We start from the raw sequence: 23,914 nt of genomic DNA, 5'->3' as shown, positions 1-23,914 counted from the left end.
TGCATTCTAAGCACCGCGCTGCCACGGCTCACCTTCCAGGGAAAGGAAGGAAGGATGGAGATGGGGGAGGGAGGAAGAAAGGAAAGAAGGAGAGAGGGAGGAAAGAAAAGGAGGGGGATAGAGGAAGGAAGGAGATGGATGGGGAAGGATGGAAGGAAGGGAATGAATGGAAGGAAGGAAGAAGATGGGGAGTTAGGAAGAAAGGAAAGAAGAAGGAAGGAAAGGAGGGAGAGAGGGAGGAAGGAGATGGTTGCCCCGCAACCCCCTGGGTCCTCATTTTGACCGACCTCGGAAAAGGATGGAAGTCTTTTTTTTCCATGCCGTTGTAACTTCAAATGGTCATAAGTCAAGGACAACCTTCATTTGGCAAGCAGCTTGTATTTACGATCTGCTCGCCAGGGAATTCTGGGAGTTGAAGTCCATCAGTCTTTTGAATGTTGCCGAGTTTGGAGACTCCCGTGCTGGATGGACGCTTCCTTCCTCGGGGTCTTTACTCTTCTGTGGTTTTCTGCCCCCCTTCCCCCGGCAGGCCTCGTAAAGCAGTTTTCCAAGAACCTCTATGAAGCTTACCTAGTGCCGACCCCATCAGATTGCCTATTGCCATCCGTCTGCAACCAGTACAGCGAGGAGGAGGAGCTAGTGAAGGGAGTCCTGATGGCTGGGCTGTACCCCAACCTCATCCAGGTAAGAGAGAGAAAGAGAGACCTTACTGAGGTCCTTGGTGCTCTCTGAGCTGGGTCGGCTTCTTGCGGACATTTCATGACCCATCTAGGTTAGATGGCAGCCGCTGCGCAGCGATTGGGAGGGGATGTTTAGCTGGATAAAGATGGCTGCGAAAAAGGGTGAGGTGGAAGTTGTTGGACATTCGATGCTGGTGGAGAGGCGAAGCGGAGGTCGCCAACGGAGGCATGATATGGCTCAAATGACGAGGGGGGATGGAAGATCTGAGATTGGAGAGTCCGGTGGATGGCTCTGGGATGGGGCCTCCATGGGTGGCCTCTCCTCCCCCTCCTCCCCCCCTTTCTGGCCCTGTTATCGGCCTGGGAGTCAGCCTTCCTCCCCCCCCCCTCACCCTCTCCTCTCCCTTGTGTATACATCTATCCTCCTACGGAATTACTGGGCAACTACTGGGCAGCTTTATTTGTACCCCGCTTCAAATCAAATCAAATCATATTAATTACTTCCATCGAAACTCCCGGCAGATGGGGACTTGGACAGTATTTTGTGGACCCTGAGGGAAGTTGGCTGTTTGAATCATCTTTTATCAGAAGGGATGATACCATCAAATTCCTTGCCTTTTGGACATCTGGCCGGCCACTGTGAGAGGGTGGCTGGGAAAAACTTTTCTCCTGCTGACTGTATAAACCAACTCCTTCCGCTGCTGTGAGAGAGCAGGGGATTCCGGGTTGCTGCTTATAAAAAGACCTTCTGTCCTAGGACTCTGTGGACCCTACCAAACTGCTTTCTCATTCTGGTCTTATTTGATGTACTCGGCGGCGGAGCTATGTGCACTGCGAGACTCCCCCCTCTCGCAGGTTTGGCCCTCCACTCTATCGAGGGCCTACCTTAATGACGGGCTTTGGAACCCCGAGAGGTGGCATGGTGCGAGAAGGGGGTTGAGGGGTTTTTTAGCTAAATTTTTAACCAAAATTTTAAGGGGACCCGGGAGGAAGGGAGGGGGTTGTAAAAGTGGACCCGGGGGGGTTCAGATAGCAACTGAGCGGGGTGATGGGTCGATTGGCTGCAACAGAGGGGTCGTGAAAGGAAATTTAACCGGGGAGCAGGGGGATGATAGGAAGGGCTGTGTAATTGAAACAATGAGTGGGAGGGGCAGGTATGACGGGCGCAGGGGGCCATATGTGCTGGGGGTGCGCACACGCTGTCTACAAGTAATTACGCACCCCGGCCCCCAATGCGCGACTTGTGTCCTGGGTTGTGCAGAGTCTCAGGCCCAGGGTCCGCGGCTGATGTTGTGTAATGCCAGGTCGGTCGTTAATAAAGCCCCCCTCATTTGTGATCTTATTTTAGAGGGGGGTGCAGACCTGGCAGGTATTACGGAGACCTGGTTGGGCCAAGAGGGGGGGTCCCCCTCGTTGAAATGTGCCCACCAGGTTTCCGTGCATTTCATCAGCCAAGGGCCCAGGGGAGGGGTGGGGGAGTGGCGGTGATTATTAGGGAGAGTCTTTGTCCGAGGGAGACCACTGTTCCTCAGATAGCCGGATGTGAGTCCCTCTTTGTGAAGTGGGGCCGTGGGGTGCAGATGGGTTTGCTGACTGCGTACCTGGCTCCCTGCCACGTGGCAGCGACCCTGCCCGAGCTACTCGACGTCATTGCCGGGGTGGCGGTTGACACCCCCAGACTTATTGTCATGGGGGATTTCAACCTTCCGTCTGCGGGTGAGGCGTCAGAGGCGGCTCGGGAGTTCATGGCTTCCATGACGGCCATGGACCTGACCCAGTTAGTTCAAGGCCCAACTCACATAGGGGGACACACTCTGGACCTGATTTTTGTCTCTGGTCAGTGGTTGAATGATCTTGGTAGAGGGGATCTAGACATCAAACCCTTGTCATGGACAGATCATTCGCTCCTTCACTTAGACTTTCCTACCGCTTTCCCCCGCCGCAGGGAGACGGAACCGACCAAATGGTTCCGTCCCAGGCGCCTGATGGACCCCGAAAGGTTCCTGATGGAGCTTGGGCTGTTTCCTGAGACTCTGGCACACGACTCGACTGAAGAGCTGGTGGCCGCCTGGGAAAGTGCGGCCGCCGGAGCTTTGGACCGCGTCGTGCCTTTGCGGCCTCTGATCCGATGCCGATCTCAATTGGCTCCTTGGTTCTCTGAGGAGCTGAGAGAGATGAAGCGTCGGAAAAGACGCCTAGAGAGCATTTGGAGGACTAGTCAATCCGATTCCGACCGGACACAGGTGAGGTCTTATATCAAGACCTACCTAGTGGCGATAAAAGCGGCGAAATCTAACCATTTCTCCGCTCTTATCGCATCTGCAGAGAACCGCCCAGCCGCCCTGTTTAGGGTGACCCACTCCCTTCTTCAGGGGGGAGTGCGGGAAGATCCCTTGCAAGGCCGCGCTGAGGATTTTGTGCAATTCCTCATTACCCGTGAGAGGGTAATGGCGACTCTTCCGATTAACTTAGTCTTGCTTCCTGGACATCTGAAACCATCATTATAAACCCCTAGGCCATGTCTAGGCCAAACTTGTATTATCATTTTAGTGTTAAAATGTATTCTAGGGCAAAGCTTCTTGTGCTGCGAGATTCCCCCCTCTCGCAGGCCTGGCCCTCTATGTTATCGAGGGCCCACCTTAATGACGGATCTTGGGACCCCGAGAGGTGGCATGTCGCAAAAAGGGGATTGAGGGGTTTTTTAAATACTTTTTTAAATAGACTTTTAAGGGGTTCTGAGGGTGGGGGAGGTTATGTGGGTTTGGGGGAAAACCCACGGGGGTTGCAGACCAGTCCGGTTGCTATTAATGGTGCCGTAGGGGGTGCGGACTCTGGGGGAAAGGGGACTGTTAGAATGCCCTCTAGTGAGGGCTTCTCTATTAACACGCTGAGTGGGAGGGGCAGGTATGGCGGGAGCAGGGGGCCATATCATGTGGTGGGGGCACGTGCTCGCTATCTTTGAGCGATTGCGTGCCCCGGCCCCCTTAGCTCTTCCCGTTCCCCAGGCTGCTTAGAGTCTCAGCGCCCGAGTCTCCGGCTGATGTTATGTAATGCCAGGTCCGTGGTAAATAAAGCCCCCCTCATTTGTGATCTTATTCAGGAGGGGGGAGCGGACCTGGCAGGTATCACGGAGACCTGGTTGGGCCATGAGGGGGGAGTTCCCCTCGTGGAGATGTGCCCATCAGGCTTCCGTGTATTTCATCAGCCGAGAGCTCAGGGCAGGGGCGGGGGGGGGGGTGGCGGTCATTCTAAAAGAAGGTCTTGATCCGAGGGAGACCACTGTACCTCAGATAGCCGGATGTGAGTCCCTTTTTGTGAAGTGGGGTCGTGGGGCGCAGATGGGTCTGTTGATCACGTACCTGGCTCCCTGCCACGTGGCAACGACCCTGCCCGAGCTCCTCAATGTTATAGCCGAGGTGGCGGCTGATACCCCCAGACTTGTGGTCATGGGGGATTTCAACCTGCCATCCATCGGTGAAACATCTGAGGTAGCTCGGGAGTTCATGGCTTCCATGACGGCCATGGACCTGACCCAAGTAATTCACGGCCCTACTCATATGGGGGGACACACTCTGGACTTAGTTTTTATCTCTGGTCAGTGGTTGAGTGGCCTTGATATAGGGGATGTAGATATCGAACCCTTGTCATGGTCTGACCACTCGCTCCTTCGACTTGACTTTCTGACCGCCGTACCCCGTCGCAGGGAGGCGGAACCGACCAGGTGGTTCCGCCCCAGGCGCCTGATGGACCCTGATAGGTTCCAGATGGAGCTTGGGCCATTTCCTGAGACTCTAGCTCATGACTCGGCTGATGACCTGGTGGCCGCCTGGGATAGGGCGGCTGCCGGGGCTTTGGACCGGGTCGTGCCTTTGCGGCCTCTGACCCGGCACCGAACTCACTTAGCTCCTTGGTTTTCCGAGGAGCTGAGGGAGATGAAGCGCCGGAAAAGACGCCTAGAGAGCAGTTGGAGGGCCAGTCGTTCCGAGTCTGACTTGACACTGGTAAGGTCTCATATTAAGACCTACCTAGTGGCGATAAAAGCGGCGAAATCTAGCTATTTTGCCGCTCTTATCGCGTCATCAGATAACCGCCCAGCCACCCTGTTTAGGGTGACCCGCTCCCTCCTCCATCTGGGAGCGCGGGAGGACCCCTTGCAGGGCCGAGCTGAGGATTTTGTACAGTATCTGGATGATAAAATAACTCAGATTCGGGAAGACTTGGCCGCCGACTGGGTTAGTTCAGACGAGATGACTGAGGCAGGCCTTGAGAGTGTTATCTGGGGGGAGTTCGATCCTGTGGCTCCCGAGGACGTGGACAGGATCTTGGGACGACTGAACGCAACCACATGTTTATTGGACCCGTGTCCCTCCTGGTTGGTGCTGGCTTCCCGGGAGGTTACACGAGGCTGGCTCCAGGGGATTATTAACGCTTCTTTGAGCGAGGGTGTCCTGCCGGCCGCCTTGAAAGAGGCGGTGGTGAGGCCTCTCCTCAAGAAGCCATCCCTGGATCCGGCTATTTTGGCTAACTATCGTCCAGTCTCCAACCTTTGCTTTATTGCGAAGGTTGTTGAGAGTGTGGTGGCGCGACAGCTCCCCCAGTACCTGGATGAAGCTGTCTATCTGGATCCGCTCCAGTCCGGCTTCAGACCTGGGTACAGCACGGAAACGGCATTGGTCGCGTTGGTGGATGATCTCTGGAGGGCCCGGGATAGGGGTTATTCCTCTATCCTGGTCCTATTAGACCTCTCAGCGGCTTTTGATACCATCGACCATGGTATCATGTTGCGCCGGCTGGAGGGACTGGGAGTGGGGGGCACTGTTTTGCGGTGGTTCTCCTCCTATCTCTCCGACCGGTCGCAATCTGTGTTGACAGGGGGGCAGCGGTCGACCCCAAGGCGCCTTGTTTGTGGGGTGCCGCAAGGGTCGGTCCTCTCGCCCCTCCTGTTCAACATTTATGTGAAGCCGCTGGGTGAGATCATCCGTGGTTTTGGGGTGGAGTTCCATCAGTACGCTGATGATACTCAGCTGTACATTTCCACCCCAGACCATCCCAATGATGCCTTGGAAGTGATGTCCCAGTGCCTGGAGGCCGTGCGGGTCTGGATGGGGAGAAACAGGCTTCGACTCAACCCTTCCAAGACCGAGTGGCTGTGGCTGCCGGCGTCCCGGTATAGCCAGCTGACGCCATCGCTGGTTATTGGGGGCGAATCATTGGCCCCCACAGAGAGGGCCCGCAACTTGGGTGTCCTCCTGGATGCGCGGCTGTCCTTAGAAGGGCATATGACAGCCGTGGCCAGGGGGGCTTTTTGTCAGGTTCGCCTGATACGCCAGTTGCGCCCCTTTCTGGACCGGGACTCCCTACGCACGGTCACTCAAGCACTCGTCACTTCTCGTCTGGACTATTGTAACGCTCTCTACATGGGGCTCCCCTTGGGGTGCACCCGGAGGCTCCAACTGGTGCAGAATGCGGCTGCGCGGGGGATTATGGGAGCGACGGGGCGCTCCCATGTGACTCCTCTCCTGCGCGAGCTGCATTGGCTTCCGGTGGACTTCCGGGTGCGCTTCAAGGTGTTGGTGATCACCTTTAAAGCGCTCCATGGCTTAGGGCCAGGGTACTTACGGGACCGCCTTCTGCCACCAATAGCCTCCCACCGGCCGGTTCGCTCCCACAGAGAGGGCCTCCTCAGGGTGCCGTCGGCCAGACAATGCCGGCTGACGACCCCCAGGAGGAGAGCCTTCTCTGTGGTGGCACCTACCCTATGGAACAATCTACCCCCAGAGATACGAGTGATCTCCGACCTCCGGATTTTTCGTCGGGCCCTAAAAACTCATTTTTTTCAGCTAGCCGGTCTGTCCTGATTTTAGGGTTAGTTTTAAAATTTTAATATTTATTTTAATTGACAAGTTTTAAATTATGGGCCAAATTTATAAATTATTTTAACTTTATTTTTAACTGTGATGTTTGTATAGATGTTTTTTATCTGGCTGTTCACCGCCCTGAGTCCGAAAGGAGAAGGGCGGTATAGAAATTCGAATAAATGAAAATGAAATGAAATGAAATGATAAAGTCGCTCGGATTCGGGATGGCTTGGACTCCGATTGGATGAGTCCAGGGGAGGAGACAGGGGCAGGCCTTGAGAATATTGTCTGGGAGGAGTTTGATCCTGTGGCTCCTGAGGATGTGGACAGGGTTCTGGGTAGGATTAGTGCCGCCACATGTTTATTGGACCCGTGTCCCTCCTGGTTGGTACTGGCCTCCCGGGAGGTTACACGAGGCTGGCTCCAGGGGATTATAACTGCTTCTCTGAGTGAGGGTGCCTTTCCCGCCGCCTTGAAAGAGGCGGTGGTGAGGCCCCTCCTCAAGAAGCCTTCCCTGGACCCGGCTGAATTAGCTAACTACCGTCCGGTCTCCAACCTTCGTTTTGTGGCGAAGGTTGTTGAGAGTGTGGTGGAACGACAACTGCCCGGGCACCTGGATGAAGCTATCTATCTAGACCCGTGCCAGTCGGGCTTCAGGCAGGGGCACAGCACAGAAACGGCATTGGTCATGTTGGTGGATGATCTCTGGAGGGCTCGGGACAGGGGTTGCTCCTCTGTCCTAGTCCTATTAGATCTCTCAGCGGCTTTTGATACCATCAACCATGGTATCATGCTGCGGCGGTTAAGAGGGTTAGGAATAGGGGGCACCGTTCTGCGGTGGTTCTCCTCCTTCCTCTCCGACCGCTCGCAGTTCGTGTTGGCAGGGGGGCAGAGGTCGACCTCGAGGCATCTCGCATGGGGAGTGCCACAAGGGTCGGTCCTCTCGCCCCTTCTGTTCAACATTTATGTGAAGCCACTGGGTGAGATCATCCGTGGTTTTGGGGTGAAGTGTCATCTGTACGCTGATGATACTCAGCTGTACATTTCCACCCCAGACCACCCCAACGATGCCCTTGATGTGATGTCTCGCTGCCTGGAGGCCGTGTGGGTCTGGATGGGGAGGAACAGGCTCAGACTCAACCCGTCCAAGACCGAGTGGCTGTGGCTACCGGCGTCCCGATATAGTCAGCAGGTGCCATCGCTGACTATTGGGGGTGAATCTTTGCCCCCCACAGAGAGGGCTCGCAATCTGGGTGTCCTCCTGGATGCACGGCTGTCTTTAGAAGAGCATATGACGGCCGTGGCCAGGGGGGCCTTTTATCAGGTTCACCTGATCCGCCAGTTGCAGCCCTTTCTGTACCGGGACGCCTTGCGCACGGTCACTCATGCCCTTGTCACCTCCCGGCTGGACTATTGTAATGCTCTCTACATGGGGCTCCCCTTGAAGAGCACTCGGAGGCTCCAACTGGTCCAGAATGCGGCCGCGCGGGTGGTTATGGGCGCAACTCGTTGTGCCCGCGTGACACCCCTCCTGCGCGAGCTGCACTGGCTCCCAGTGGTCTTCCGGGTGCGATTCAAGGTGTTGGTTACCACCTTTAAAGCGCTCCATGGCATAGGACCCGGGTACCTTCGAGACCGTCTTCTGCCACCAATAGCCTCCCACCGACCAGTCCGCTCCCACAGAGAGGGTCTCCTCAGGGTGCCATCAGCCAAGTTATGTCGACTGGCGACACCCAGGAGGAGGGCCTTCTCTGTGGGAGCCCCAGCCCTGTGGAATGAACTGCCCCCGGAAATACGCAAGATCTCCGACCTCCGGGTGTTTCGTTGCGCATTGAAGACCCTGTTGTTCCGCCAGGCCGGGCTATCAACTTAATAATTTTAAATTGGGGTATTTTAAATTTTTGGGGTTTTAAATCGGCCAAATCTATTTAATTATTTTAATTTTTAATTATTGTTGTGTCTTGTGTTTTTAAATAGGCTGTACACCGCCCTGAGTCCTTCGGGAGAAGGGCGGTATAGAAATAAAATAATAATAATAATAATAATAATAATTATTATTATTATTATTATTATTATTATTATTATTATTATTATTATTATTATTACAACCTCAGTCTAGAAGGATGTGGGGGTGTTGCTCTTATTTTTCTGTCCTAGTGGCTTGCCCCATGAGTGGGGTCTTGTCTGTGGATGGTCCCTGTGGAATCTCATCTTTAGCTCTTGTCAACTCCAAAGTCCACCCCAAGGGGTTAGTGGCTTTGGCTAATGGGGGCCTTTGTTGTTCTCGCCGAACTTTGAGAAACGGGGAGTCTTCCTCTTTTCCCTTGAAGTTCCTGCAGAGAATGGCCTTCAGTGTCCTATCGGGGGGCCCCTTCCAATGACCTGGAAGAGCCCCTAAGAAATGTCCCTTTTCTTCCAGGTCCGGCAAGGGAAGGTGACCAGGCAGGGCAAGTTCAAACCGAACAGCTACACGTACCGGACCAAGGCGGGGACCGTCCTCTTGCACAAATCGACCATCAACAGGTAGGCAAGTTGGTCCCTCGTGGGATGCCAATCGGTTGGCTGAATGGCCAAAAGCCAGTGCTGAGACACTCGTCTCCTTGTCCCCTGCAGAGAGTCCTCCAAGCTGTACAGCCGTTGGCTGACCTACTTCATGGCAGTCAAATCCAACGGGGGCGTCTTCGTGCGCGACTCCTCACAGGTGCATCCGCTTGCCGTGCTGCTGATGACCAATACGGACGTCTACGTGCAGGGTGAGGAATTGTCCCTCAGCTCAGTTTCCTCACTGTCACCTAGACCAGAAGGCCTCACACACACACTGATAGCTGTCTCCCCCCCCACCTCGGTTGGGTTGTCCAGCCCCCCCCAAGAACATTTTCATCCCTCCCACTGGCTGAGCTTCCTCTCTCTTTCCCACCTACGGGTAGTCCTTGACTTTACAACAGTTAGTTTAGTGACCGAAGTTACAACGGCACTGAAAAAAATTATTTGTGACCGTTTTTTCGCACTTACAGCCATTACAGCATTCATGTGATCAGAATTTGGACGCTTCGCAACTGACTCATATTTACGACGGTCGCAGCGTCCCAGGGTTATTCTGACAAGCAGAGTCAACAAGGAAGCCCGATTCATTTAACAACCGTGTGATGAACATAAGTGCAGGGATTTGCTTAATAGTTGTGGCAAGAACCTCAAGAGCCTTGGTGGTGCAGCGGACTAAGTGCTGTTATGTAGCACTTAGCTGCCATCTGCCTGCAATTAGTGGGAATTCAAATCTCACCAGGCTCAAGGTTGACTCAGCCTTCCATCCTTCCGAGGTAGCTAAATTGAGGACCCGGATTGTGGGGGCAATAAGCTGACATTGTAGAAACACCGCTTATGGGGGGCCAAAAGCCCTAATAAGCAGGTATATACAAAAGAATGAAGGCTATTGCTATAAGTGCATTGTAAGCTGCCCTGAGTCTTCGGAGAAGGGCGGCATATAAATTGAACAAACAAACAAACAAACAAACAAACAAACAAATAAATAAATAAATAAATAAATAGAAAGGTCATACAGTGGGGCAAAACTCACTGTCTTGCTTAGCAACGGAAATGTTGGGCTCCCTTGTGGTTCTAAGTCAAAGACTATCTGCACGTTTTGTTAGACTTGGTTAGGGCTTGACTTTTGACTTTTGTCCTGTTTTTACAACTTTCCTTGCCATGGTGGTTAAGTGAATCACTGCAGGTGTTAAGTTAGTAACAGCGTCATTAAATGAATCTGGCTTCCCCGTTGACTATGCTTGTCAGAAGGTCGCCAAAAGGGATTACGTAACCCCGGGATACTGCAACCATCATAAATATGAGTCCATTGCCAGGCATCGAAATTTTGATCACGTGCCCACACAGATGCTTCAACGGTCGTAAGTGTCCGAATCAGCCATAAGTCACTTTTTCAGTGTTGTCGTAAGTTCAAACGGCCACTAATTGAATTGTTTTAAGTCGATATGATACATAGCACCGCATATGATTGGATTTTTTTAAACATATATATTAAGAATTCTCATCCTTAAGTACCGCCTCGTCACCTCTCTTTGTTCTTTTCCCTAAGACGACGGTTGGCACGCCACCATCTCCCTGGTGGATAGTGACCTGCTGGTCCTGGAAGGTGACTCGTACACCATATGGCTGCTCCGCGACTTCCGGGTGGCTCTCTCCCAGATGGTGGAAACCTGCCTCTGCTATGAGATGTCGGCCATTCCTGGCGACCTCCACCACCAACACAGCCAACTCTTGGATATCCTGGTGGACCTCCTAAAAGGCCCTTCCTCCAACTTTGGCACCTAGGATGTGGACCCGAGGACTTGTAATTTGTACAAAGATGTTGAGATATGTTTATTTAAATAAAATTCTATTTATCCCTTGTGACACCTTTCACTTCCCAGGGCCGGCTCGACTGTGGTTGGCGTTGCCCCACCATGGTGGGAGAGGCAGCACCCTGTTTCTTCCTCCAAGCTGTAGGCAAAGCATGCCAGTTGCACACCTGGACACATACTAAGACAGTGTGGTGGATGGTCTTGGCTCACCCCCTGGGCGTGCGTGTGCCCTGGCTGCACCGGGTTTACACGCAAGGACGGATTTTGCCCACTCCGTCGAGAACAGGGGCGGCTGGGGGTGCCCTCCAGGCGTTCGAGATGATGAAGCGAGACGAATGTCAGGATTCAAGAACAGTGGATAGGGCTATTTATTTATTTATTTATTATTTATTAGTTCAATTTATATGCCGCCCTTCTCCGAAGACTCAGGGCGGCTTACAATGCACTTATAGCAATAGCCTTCATTGTTTTGTATATACCTGCTTATTTTGGCCCCCCATAAGTGGTGTTTCTACAAAGTCAGCTTATTGCCCCCACAATCCGGGTCCTCAATTTACCTACCTCGGAATTATGGAAGGCTGAGTCAACCTTGAGCCTGGTGAGATTTGAACTCGCACTAATTGCAGGCAGCTGGCAGCTAAGTGCTACATAACAGCACTTAGTCCGCTGCACCACCAAGGCTCTTACCAAGGGTTCGGCAGCGTTTGGATGGTGGCATCTACAGGAGCAAGTGGGACGGCTAGTCTTGTTCCAGATGAGAGAACGAAGCTGTTTCTGACGACCGACAAGAGGTCAAACTTAACCTCTTGGTCTACAGCAAAGGTGTCAAACTCAATTTCATTGAGGGCCGCATCAGGGTTTGTGTTTGACCTCGGGGGGGGTGGAGGGGCGTGGCCAGCTCCACATCACAAGCTCTGTTTTCGGCTGCGACTGCCTCCTGATGCGCTCTGCCAGCAAAAATGGCCGGGTTCTGTTTTCGCTGGCAGAGGGTTTCAGGAGGCCGTGGTGGCCAAAAACGGAGCATAGGGGGGCCATGCAGAGGCGCACCACAGGCTGGTCCTTTGCTGTTTCCAGGGTGGCCCCGCGGGCCTTGAGTTTGACACCCCTGGTCTACAGAAGCAGCCTCGTTCTCATCTAGAATGAGCCTAACCCGTAGATGCCACCATCCTGGCTTGGGCGCCTAACCATGATTTCCATGCAAGAAAAATTGAGGCGGCGTTGCCCACACTGGGCAGCAAGGGGGGACTGTGAGCCACAGGACGTATCATGGCACCTCTGTCCCTCTCCTCAAACGGAGCATTTGCCAAATTTCAGATGCAAATCAGCAACCTTTTTGGGAGAGCGCAAGTCAGCCATTTCCACCGGGACTCTCTTGAGTGCCCTAAGGGCTGCTGGGAATATCCTCAAAACGTACCTGTGACTCTCGATGCTCGGATAGGCCAGTGGTTGTTACTTGTCCTGCACCCTTTTTACAACCTAGATTAAAGTTAATAAATGGGGATAAATATCATCCGCTGGCTTGGCACTTGTGTTGGGTGTGTTTGTGTCGTGTGTGTGTGCGCGCTTTTTGTATTCCAGCAAACAAGAAACCCCATTTTTTTCCCCCCACAATGGATGGGGTGAAGAAGATGCAAAGTGTCCTGAGATATTAGGAATTTTCCCAAGAAACAGTTGGTAGAGGTAGTCCTCGCTTTACAACTTACGATTTATGATCACGATTGAGACCAGATTTTCCATCATAAGTTGGAAGTCGAGAGTCAGACCCGGTTTTACCACCCTTTTTATTGCGGATGTTAAGCAAATCACCGCAGTCATTAAGCTGATCGTGTCATTAACCAAATCAATGCTGTTGTTAAGTGAATCTGGCTTCGCAAAGGGACAGTTTTCTGCCAAGAATCTACACAAAACATCACAACATAAATGCCAAAAATTCTACACAAAACGTCACAACATATTTTTTTAAAAAAATTTATTAAACATTTTTAAAAAACAAAAAGAAAGCTTTAACACTTTTTCCTTTTCAACAGTTTTGCATCAGTCAAGAATTTCTTTCTTATACATTTTTTTCTCCCTTATTCTACTATATCTTTTGTACATCTTTTTTTTCCATATTTTTTATTATTAACATATTAAAAAAAAGAAAATAACATAACATACATGAATCATAATATATAATATATAACAATATACAGAATACAAACAATCAACGAGTGCGCCCCCACCCCTCGGGATCATTCCTGCTTCCAGAATCTTAAAGCTTCTTCTGGTGGTGGTATCCCTCTTCCTCCAGAAAACACATGTATTAGGAACTGTTTCCAGATTCCATTGAAATCGTTTACCTTCATTATGCCTCTCCTTACTTTAATATTGCAAGTCAAGTTATCATTTATGGCAATATCCCATACTTCCTTATACCATTCTTCCAAATTATAAACACCTTGTATCGTCCATGTTGCAATATTTTCAGGATCAGACTCAATAAGATTAGTGAGAGTTAGAGGTTTGAATATATTTTCTTTTATTTACAGCAGGCATTCTATATTCACTGAATATTCTCAGATAGAAGCAAGGAAAAAGATGCAGACAGCTCCTTATATATACAATGGGAGGAGCTAGATGTGGGAGTGGTGAATTATGAATACATTAAGGAGTGAAGAATAAATTAACCCCTGATACCCCGTTCATATACTATTTACACATTGGAGAATAAGGCATTTACATCTGACAAATCCCCCTCTAAATGCCGATTCGTTATGCAACACCAATTACATTCAGATTCAGGACAATACAAAACATACAATTTAGAAGTTAAATATTTGTGCTGCTTAGAAGGTAAAGGCTTTGTCAATATGTCAGCTAATTGTTCTGAAGTATCACAATGCACTGCTTTAATAAATCCATCCTGAGATAATTGTCTCACATGTTTAAATTTTATATCTATGTGTCTGGACCTTTGTCCAATGGCGTCAGATCTAGATATTTCAATGGCTGCTTTGTTGTCTTCATGCATAATAAAAGGCAAAGCAGGTTTTTTCCAAACATCTGAAATTAAATCATTAAACCATACAAGGTTATTTGCAGCTTTGGATAAACAAACATATTCTGCTTCTGTCGTTGAAGTGGCCACTAGTTCTTGTTTACCAGTGTACCAGTAAACTGGACAGTCATTTAAGAGGAATATATAGCCAGATGTGCTTTTTCTACATGAGGTGTCTCCAGCCCAGTCCGCATCTGCGTAACATGTAAGCTTTGGTTCTTTATTATCGTTAGGTTCTAACATTAAACAAAAGTCTAGTGTACTTTTCAGATATCTTAAAATTCTTTTAACAGCTTCCCAGTGATACATTGTTGGCTTGCTGACATGTCTGGATAATAAATTGAGTGGTAAAGCGATATCTGGTCTTGTCCAATTAGATATATAAAGAAGTGAACCTATGATTGATCTATAAAATGTATTATCTTTGAATTCGGGAGAAGATTCATCAGTATTTCTTAGAAAGTCAGTTTGCATAGGAGTATCACAAGGTTTGGCATTATTTAGATTGCATTTATTTAAAAGTTCTGTGATCTTATCTCTCTGAGTAAGTTTGAATCCTCTTTTAGTCTTATTAATTTGAACACCAAGATATTTGTTTACTTTGCCTAGAGATTTTAACGAGAAATGTTCATTTAGCTTAGTTACAAAAGTTTATCTTCTCTCTTTATGTTTTCCTATGTATAAAATGTCATCCACATAAATCAATACAAATTCTATGTAATCATCACCCTTTTTTACAAAGAAACAGTTATCAGCAGTGGTAGCATTGAAGTCCATGGTTTTAAGTACTTTTACTAAACAATCATACCATTGTTTACCAGATTGTTTTAACCCGTATAAACTCTTGTTTAACAACCAAATCTCATTTTTGTTTGTGTATTGACTGTGAGGTGCTCTTACATATATTTCCTTATCTAGTTTTGCGTGTAGATACGCAGTCTGTATGTCATATTGGAATACATCAAGATTGAGTGCTGATGCTACCACTAGAGCTGTTTTGACACTCTCTGTTCTTACTGTGGGGGAATACGTGTCAGTATAGTCCTCCGGATATTTCTGTGCATAACCTTGTGCAACTAGTCTAGCCTTGTATAGGGTATTGCCTCCCTCTAAGTTCTTAATTTTATATATCCACCTGGTACCAATAATTGTTTTATCTTTAGGTGCAACTGCAGGTGTAAATACATTTAGTCCTTGTAAACTTTCCATCTCTTTTTTCATCGCTAATTCCCATTTTTCTTTTTCTTTACTAGGGAGTTTTAACACTTCCTCATATGTATTAGGTGTTGTTGGCTCACCATCCATATGCATTATATAATCCTTGTATTTATTTGGTATTTGATTTCTGGTGTTTCTAATAGTTTTTTTAGGTTTACTATCGTTATCATGCAAATATCTTGCTTCCTTTTTTGTTAGTGTATCTGTTTTTATTTTGTGTTGGCTATTTGTCCATGTTTTGGTTTTGTTTTTATATTTGTTGATATCTTGCTTTTCTATAGTCTCTTTCTCATGAGATTTTGTATCTTTGTTGTTATTTGGAAATATTTCATTAAGATGTATTTTAGACCAGTTGGCCTGTTCATGGAACACAGCTGTTCTGGAGACTATAAATTTGTTATTATTATCAATGAATCTGTATCCTTTAGTGCCTGTCTCGTAACCCATAAATCTGAGTCTTCTGGATACGTTTTCTCCCTTTCTTCTTAATTGCTTAGGTATGTGTACGTCTGCAGTGACTCCAAATATGTGCATGTGTGCTAATTTTGGTTTCCTATTATACATCACTTCATATGGTGTCTTATTTACAATGCTGGACCAGGTTCTATTCTGTGTGTAATTTGAATAATGTAAGGCTTCTGACCAGAATTGTTTGCTTAAGCCAGCATCTTCCAATGTGCATCTAATCATGGTTTGTAATGTTGAGTTCTTCCTCTCCGCAATCCCGTTCTGGAACGCAGAAAATGGGCTAGATGTGTAATGTAACATTCCTTTGTCTTTTAACCATTGGGAGAATTCTTTAGACATGAATTCACATCCCCTATCTGTCATAATTTGTTTTATTTTGATATTGTGTTGTGTTTCTATGCGTTTGTAAAATTCTTTAAATTTTTGAAAGGTTTCATCTTTGTGTTTTAATGTATAAACAAATCCATAGCGGCTATAATCGTCTACTATTGTCAAGAAGTAACGTTTTCTATAAGTGATTGATGGAGTTAATGGACCAACTAAGTCCATGTGTACTAAATCAAAAATTTTGTTGGTTGATCTAGTAGATTTTCTTGGTCTGGGACTAGTTTTTAGTTTTGTGGATTTACATACTGAGCATTCCAAATAGTTTTCACAATTTTTTATTTTAACACCTTCTGCGTGTTCAGTCATTTTTTGTACTACAGGAAAACTGGCATGTCCTAACTTCCTATGTAAGATGTGAGCACACTCATCATGAATTGGCTTACCTATTTTTGGTTTTTTTTCATTGTGTGTATCTACGTGATCATGAGATATTTTACATTCATCATTGTCACTGTTGCTAATATTTTCATTATCTACTTCAATACAATCTTCCATATTTGAATCAATGTTATGCAACCATTTTTCCTTTGTTATCAGATAAGGTAGGCCTCCTTTAATCATCACAGTGCCTATATTTATTTTATTCTTCTCCAAAGTCGCTTTTCCTTTAGAAAAAACAATGTTAATGTCAGAATCTCTACTTAGTTTTATGGCACTTAGTATGTTATGAGGTATTTCAGGTATTAACAATACCCCCTCTATTTTTCCTAGACCAGGCAGGGTTACATTCCCTCTACCTAATACTTGAACCTTTTCTTGGTTAGCTACCTTTATTACAAATTTATCTTCTATAAATGAAGACAATATATTTTTGTTATTAGTGGTGTGATTAGTTGCTCCAGAATCAATAAGCCAATTATTGTTCTCATTTTGCTGTATGTTAGTGTTGTCTTGTTTATTTAATCCATTTAGTGAACCAGATTTTCTATCCTTTGAATTATCTCTGCCCCCTCTATTCTGTTTGTAATTTGGTGGGCTTCTATATCTATGTCTATCTATGGAAGACTGTCTATAATTGTATTTGTTTCTATATTCTGACCTATGTCTTTCTTTTGAAATTTTGGGGCAATCTCTCCTATTGTGTTCCCTGGATCCACAGTTATGACATTTAAATGTTTCATTATATTTTTCTTGGAAAGCTACTTTCCTATATGGTTTGTGTTCTATGTGATTGTTAGAACGATTCCTTCTTGAATTGTCTTCTGCTATTAATTTATTGGATAGACTTTCTATGGATAAGTATCCTAGATTGATTGTGTCTAAATGTGTTATATAATTGTCCCATGATGGATCAAGTGAGTTGATAATAACACTTTTCATTGTTTGGTCTGAAATCACCTCCCCCCTCAAATGCAGCTCAGCTCTTATTTTGTTTAAAGATATTAAGTGCTCACTTATGGAAACCCCTGGTTTTATCCTAGATGAAAAGAAATCTTTAGACATCCTTGTGGTGGTAGCTACACTGTCACTGTGAAACAAATTAAACATGCATTGAATAATTTCTGAAACAGTCAGATTTGGCTTAATGCTGTGATACATTGCAGGAGACACACTAGATATTAATAAGAAAAATGCTCTATGGTGTAAACAATCTATTTTTAGAGTCCAAGGTCTTTTTGGGGGACTAGTGATAAAAAATAGTAAGTTTTCCTTCATAAAGACAACCTGGAGCTGTTGATACCATTCTTGCAAATTAATGCCATCTACCCTTAGCTTTGGGAAGTCACTGGGTAAATTTCCGACATTATTAGGTCCATTACTTACAACCTGAGGCAGTCCGTGGTCTCGTAAATGCAGAAAGTTACAAAACGGCATGGGGATGCTTGCAACGAGCCTGCACGGTCTCCTCGCCAGTTCATGTCTTCCCGGGCCGTCTGCGTAGTCTTGCGCATGCGCGTTGTCCATTTCTTCCTTGAAGTCGTCGTGAAAGGTTCTCCTCACCGCGGCTCGCTCGTTCCGCTCCTCCTCAGATGAATCGGTCTCTGGTTCGACTTTGGGAGTCCTGACGACGGCGGCTGTTCTTCCTTTTCTTCTGAGTGCGTTGGTGCTTGCTTCGGTCTGTGGCGTGGGGCGGTATCGGCAGGGCTCTCTGGGTTCGGGCGTCGGCGCTCTCGTAGTCAGGATGGGAGCGGGCAGGTCTTGAGGCATTGGCTTGCTCGCTCGTTTCTTCGTTAGCTTTTTAGTAATTTTTAGTTTTGGCCCAAATGCAGCAAAAAGCGTTTTCATTGCTGATTTTATTTGGTAGTTTGTTGAATCACCTTCACTTTCTGATTCTGATTCTTCTGAGGAGTTTGAATCTTCTTTTTCATTTTCGTTGTCTGATAACGTTTTTCGCGCCAGAAATTTTGAATTGAGCTTTTTGATTGGCTCTGCTTCGCTCACCTTGGAGGCCTGTTGAAACCAAGATGGCTGCCATTCAAAATTTCGCGCTGGATCACCGTTTTTCTTCTTCACAATATTTTTTTCTGCAGTCATATCACTCACTGTTTTTGGGTCTTTAGACTTTTCATTAGTGATGTTTTTCTCTCTCGCTGCTCCGCTGTTCTTCAGCATGTCTTGGAGGTTCGCGATGAGGCTTTCATCGTTCTTCTGGCTCTTTAATAGTTTTAATATTTCTGACCTGAGTTCGTTATTCTCTATTTCGATTTCCTCCTGGTCATCGTTTTCATCTATAATTTCTTCGTCTTCAGTGGTGTATTCTTCGGATTCTCTCGAAATTGCGTTTGTGGATTCGTTGAATATTTCTTGTTCTGTTTCCATTTCTTTGCTGTATGCCCTGGTGTTGGGCCTATCTTTCTTAGACATTTTTAAGTTTTTATTGAGTCAATTAACCATCCTCTGCTACCAGCTTGTTGCAATATTTTCAGGATCAGACTCAATAAGATTAGTGAGAGTTAGAGGTTTGAATATATTTTCTTTTATTTACAGCAGGCATTCTATATTCACTGAATATTCTCAGATAGAAGCAAGGAAAAAGATGCAGACAGCTCCTTATATATACAATGGGAGGAGCTAGATGTGGGAGTGGTGAATTATGAATACATTAAGGAGTGAAGAATAAATTAACCCCTGATACCCCGTTCATATACTATTTACACATTGGAGAATAAGGCATTTACATCTGACAGTCCAGTTCCTAGAAATCATTAGCCTTGCTGCGGTCAACAAATTTATTATCAATTCTTTAGTCTCTTTTTTACATTTTATATCTTCCAATAGTGAGAGTAATGCTACCTTTGGTGCCTCTTCTACCTTTATTCCTACAATTTCTTCTATCTCCTTAAACACCATCTTCCACAATTTTTGCACAAATTTACAATCCCACCACATATGTAAATACGTTCCTTTTTCCCCACAACCTCTCCAACAGTTATCTGAATAGTGCTGATTCATATTGTTTAATCTAACCGGAGTTAAGGACCACCTCCATACCATTTTGTAGTAATTCTCTTTTATTCTTACTGACATATTTCTCAACACTCTTTGTTGCCAAATTCTGTCCCAACTCTGTTGCCCTATTTGTATCTTCAAATCAGTTTCCCATACCATCCCTCCTAAATTTCCCCTCTCCTCTTCCTCCAACAATATTTTATAGATTCCGCTCATTAAGCCTTTTATCCCTTTATTTTCTTCCTTTACAGTTTGATTTTTTCCAATTAATTCCTCAAACCTCGTTAACTCTCTACACTCTCCATTTTCTCTTATCCAATTTTTAGTCCATTGTTCCACTTGGCTATAATTTAACCAAGACAACCGTTTTCCTCCTAGAGCCTCTTCCAATTCCCCACGTGTCCTCATTCCTCCTAACCATTCCCTTAGTTTCATTTTATTTTTCTCTTTTAAAATTTTATTCACTTTATTCTTCAAATTCCCTGGGAACTTTTCCAAGATTACTACCGGTGATAATGGAGAGTTCTTCGGAAGCAACCTCCCTTTATATTTACTCCAAATTTCCCAATGAAACTTCAGGAGAGGATTGCTTATGCTCTCAGCCCATTTCTTTCCACCTTCCATAAAAAATAGATTTTCTAACTTCCATTCTAATTTGGTTTTAATTTTAGATTTATCTTCCAACCATTCCAATTCCCCTATTCCTAAAATTGCGTCTATAACATGTCTAAGCCTGTTAGCGACATAATATAATTTAATATTTGGGAGTCCTAAACCCCCTTTTTTTTGGCTTAGATACCACTTATTTTTATTTATCCTCGCTTTCTTATTCCCGTTACAATAGTTGTTCAGTATAGTCTGCCAACTCTTTAACTCTAATTCTGATATTTTTATTGGTAGCATCCTAAAAGCAAAATTGATCTTTGCTAAAATCTTCATTTTTACTAAGGCAATTCTTCCAAACCATGATAAATTCAACCTTTTATATTTATTCAAACTTTCCAAAATCTCCTTCTTTAAGATGCCTAGATTTTCTTTTTCTAACCTCTCCAAATTTTTTGTAATTCTAACTCCCAGGTATTTAATATGATCTTTAATTCTCATTTCGCTTTGCTTCCCTTCCCAATCCTTCTCTTCCCTTTTAGTGTAATTAAACAGCATCAACTCAGATTTTGACCAATTTATTCTTAATCCAGTTATTTCTTCAAATTCTTTTAGATGCCATCCAATTCTTTCCATCTTATCCACTATATTCTTAACTGTTAACAATGTATCATCAGCAAACATATTTAGTTTTATTTTACCTATCCCTTCTATCTCTCCGTCATCTCTTAATGCATTGGCCAATAGTTCCATAACCAATACAAATAGGACAGGTGAAGGGGGGGCGGAGCCTGACAGCCTGATGAGCCGGTAAGAGTTTTTCCCGGCTCCGGAATAGTGGGCCGATAAAATTTATCATCTAACTAAAATGGACAGAAAGTTGTGAAGGTCTGTTTATGATTATCTGGGCCAACAGCGGAGGAAAAAAGAGAGTTGTTTGGGACAGTGAAAAACCGATAAAGAGTGTTTAAAGTGTGGGGCCTAATCACTGTTGTTGGAATGCCACAGAAGAATGTTTGGAATTGTTTTTAGACAGCAGCTAGCTTCAAGGAGTGATTAATAACTTTACAACCTACTTCCGGTTGGTGACTTGCAGCGACAGGGTGTGGAGTGAGTGCTCGCTGCTCCTCTTCACCTCTTTTCATCACGTTTTGGGGATCCCCTGGGGGGCGCAGGACCCGGAGAGCCCTGCGGACAAGAGGGGAAGCCAGGAGAGTGGGAAAGTGGGGCGCAACCACTTCTCGCTGGACCCGGCGGCTCTGTCAATCCAACGTGGTGAGCTGGCCGCTAATAGCCGGCCTGAAGCTGCAATAGCCAGCAAGTGACGGGGAGTTAAGGAGATCGGAGGTGCGGTGTTAGCTCTAAAACCTTATTCCCATACCCTGGAGTGATCTAGCGCCGAAAGAGGAGGTCGGTGCTGTCGGGAGAGGAGCGTTTTGATCCGATGTGAGGCGGCGACGGAGAGGGTAAAGCGGATTGCAACTACAGAGACCCGACAACCCGACGAGCTGACGAGAGTCACAGAGGGAGCAGATTGTCTTTTTAAAGAGCTCCAGATGGTGCGGTGAGAAAGGGAAAGCAAAGGGAAAGTCTATTGGGGCGGTTGGGTTTTGTTTGGCGATCAAAGTGAATAAGAAGAAGGAGAAATTTGCGACCTGCCTTTGAGAGCTCTAGAGAGTGTTGGAGAAACAGGAAGTGCGTCCATCGAAGTGGAAGACTGAAACAGCGGAGGACTGACAAGGAGACGCTCTAGTCGTGAGTGTTTACCACTGAGAAGTGCCGGAACCTAGCAGAGCTGAGAGGCGAAGACTTAAAGCTGGGCGATCACCGTTTTACATCATAGATATACTTTTATTTATTTCCCTTCCTGCTCTTTCGAGTATCTGGGACTTTAATACTCAGAACTTTGATTCTGTCCCTGATAAGTACTTTTAAAATTACCAAAAAAAAATTTACACTATACTATCAAGTAGACTATCTATCAAGTAGATTTCCTTAGTGTTAAGAAATATTGAACTCATAAAATTGATTAATTAATTAAGTATTGACCTTATTTAATAGTTATTGGATAAAACTTTATATTAGGATATAGACTTGTATTTATTGAATTGATTTGATATAATATTGATATTTTATATATATTTATCTAGTTATATTTATTTTATCTATTGAATCTATTTAATCTTAAATATTTATTCCTATTGGTAATAGTTATTTCATTGATATTCACTTTTTAGTAATATTGTATTCCATATTAAGGGCTAAACTTAGATATATAAGAATTATTGAGAGAATTGATAAATTTTATTAATTAATTATTAATTAATCTATTAACGTAATTTATTAACTGCTCAACTTATTAACTTATTAATTCATTTATATTAACAAACTATATTAAGACTGTACTTAGCCTTATAAGAACCCTACTTTTACATATTGCGGTTAGCTGTAACGTAGAATTATTGTATCATAGTAATCTTTAAATCAAGTTCTACCTGAAACATATTAAGAGATTAGTGGGAATTAATTAAGGAGGTTGGGACTTAAGATAGTGCCCCGGAGTAAAAGGTGGCAAGCGCCATTGGATGATTATTTGGAGAAAGATAGAAAATATAATTAGAGATCAAAAAGCACTTTTGAAAGAAATGGCAAGCTTGACATCAACAATCGCAAAAACCAATAAAAAAGTGCCATCTATCCCCACATTAGCAATGTCATCTCCAGCCACCCAGAAATTAGTAGAAGGTCTACAGAAAACAGACAAACCCCCAGCAACTCCAACACTGCAGACGGTACAATCGTCTCTGTTAACAATACAAGAAACCATGCTTGCGATGCAAGAAAAACTTTTGAATAGCCATTCTGAATTGAAACTGGATATACATGGACTTGATGCTAAAATGAATGAGATTCAAATTTCGATCGCTAGTAACGAGAACAGAATTCAAAAAGCGGAACAAAGAATAGAAAAAAACGAGAAGAAACTGGACATGGTTGATCAAACCCTGTTGGCGCAGAATAAAGAAACGGAAGATGCCCTAATTCAACTCGAGATGGACAAGGCCTCATTTTACTTGCGATTCCAAAACATAGTGGAAGACAAAGAAGAGGACTTAGGAGATAAGATGGCTGAGTTGATTGCAGTGACTCTCCAACAGGATAAGCAAGAAATAATTCGAGAGATCGACGAAATCTACAGAGTCCAAACAAATTACGTGAGAAGGAATAGGCTCCCTAGAGAAGTCCATGTTCGGTTCGCTAGGAAAAAAGTGAGAGACATTTTGTATAATATTGCCAGGGAGGAAAAAATTATCTTTGGGGGAAAAGAAGTGAACATCTTAAAACAAATTCCAAGGAGAGTGAGGGAGAGGAGGAAAAACTATAGATTTTTGACAAACCAACTAAACAGGAGAAGTATAATATTTAGGTGGCTTTTGCCAGAAGGAATGCTTATATCCTGGCAAGGGAGGAAAATCAAAATCGATTGTGTAAGCGATGCCCAAGACTTCCTAGAGCAATTAAGGGGAGGTGAAGAGGAACAAATTAGTAAGGAGGAAAACGAAATAGTAAATACGGAAGAAGAGACATCTCAAGAACAAATCACAACAGAAGACATAGAAGAGGAGAAGAAAAAGGAAGACACAGAAGAAAGGGGGAAAAAAACTAGACCAGTGAGAGCAGTTACTTTAAAAGGTAAATAAGAACCAGAGATTAGAGAACAGTTACAGGAATGAATGATACTAAGATCTTATCGTTAAATGTGAACGGTTTAAATGATTACAAAAAAAGGAGGATAGTATTGTCGAAATTGGCGAAACAAAATCCCGACATAATTTGTATCCAAGAGGTTCACATAAAAAAAGAAGAAGCCAACTACTTAAATTTTATTAAATTTGGTAAAGTATTCTTTTCATTAGC

At 45.2% G+C, this 23,914-nt stretch overlaps 1 protein-coding gene across 1 annotated transcript in view; it reads left to right on the top strand.

Moving 5' to 3' along the window:
• Positions 1 to 10,945, top strand: part of DHX30 (DExH-box helicase 30) — a 56,866-nt gene extending 45,921 nt beyond the window's left edge. The window contains exons 16-19 of the mRNA XM_070944401.1: positions 530 to 684; positions 8,958 to 9,061; positions 9,152 to 9,291; positions 10,629 to 10,945. Of these exons, the coding sequence (XP_070800502.1) occupies positions 530 to 684; positions 8,958 to 9,061; positions 9,152 to 9,291; positions 10,629 to 10,864 (635 nt within the window). The 3' untranslated portion in view covers positions 10,865 to 10,945. The remainder of the gene's footprint in view (positions 1 to 529; positions 685 to 8,957; positions 9,062 to 9,151; positions 9,292 to 10,628) is intronic.
• Positions 10,946 to 23,914: the final 12,969 nt, after the last annotated feature.

This window comes from Pituophis catenifer, unplaced genomic scaffold, assembly GCF_029215685.1.
Source record: "Pituophis catenifer annectens isolate HBS135680 unplaced genomic scaffold, rPitCat1.0.hap2 SCAF_5, whole genome shotgun sequence".
NCBI classification, from domain to species: domain Eukaryota; kingdom Metazoa; phylum Chordata; class Lepidosauria; order Squamata; family Colubridae; genus Pituophis; species Pituophis catenifer.
The sequence above is the reverse complement of the archived record's forward strand: the minus strand, read 5'-3'. Positions and strand labels throughout refer to the sequence as shown.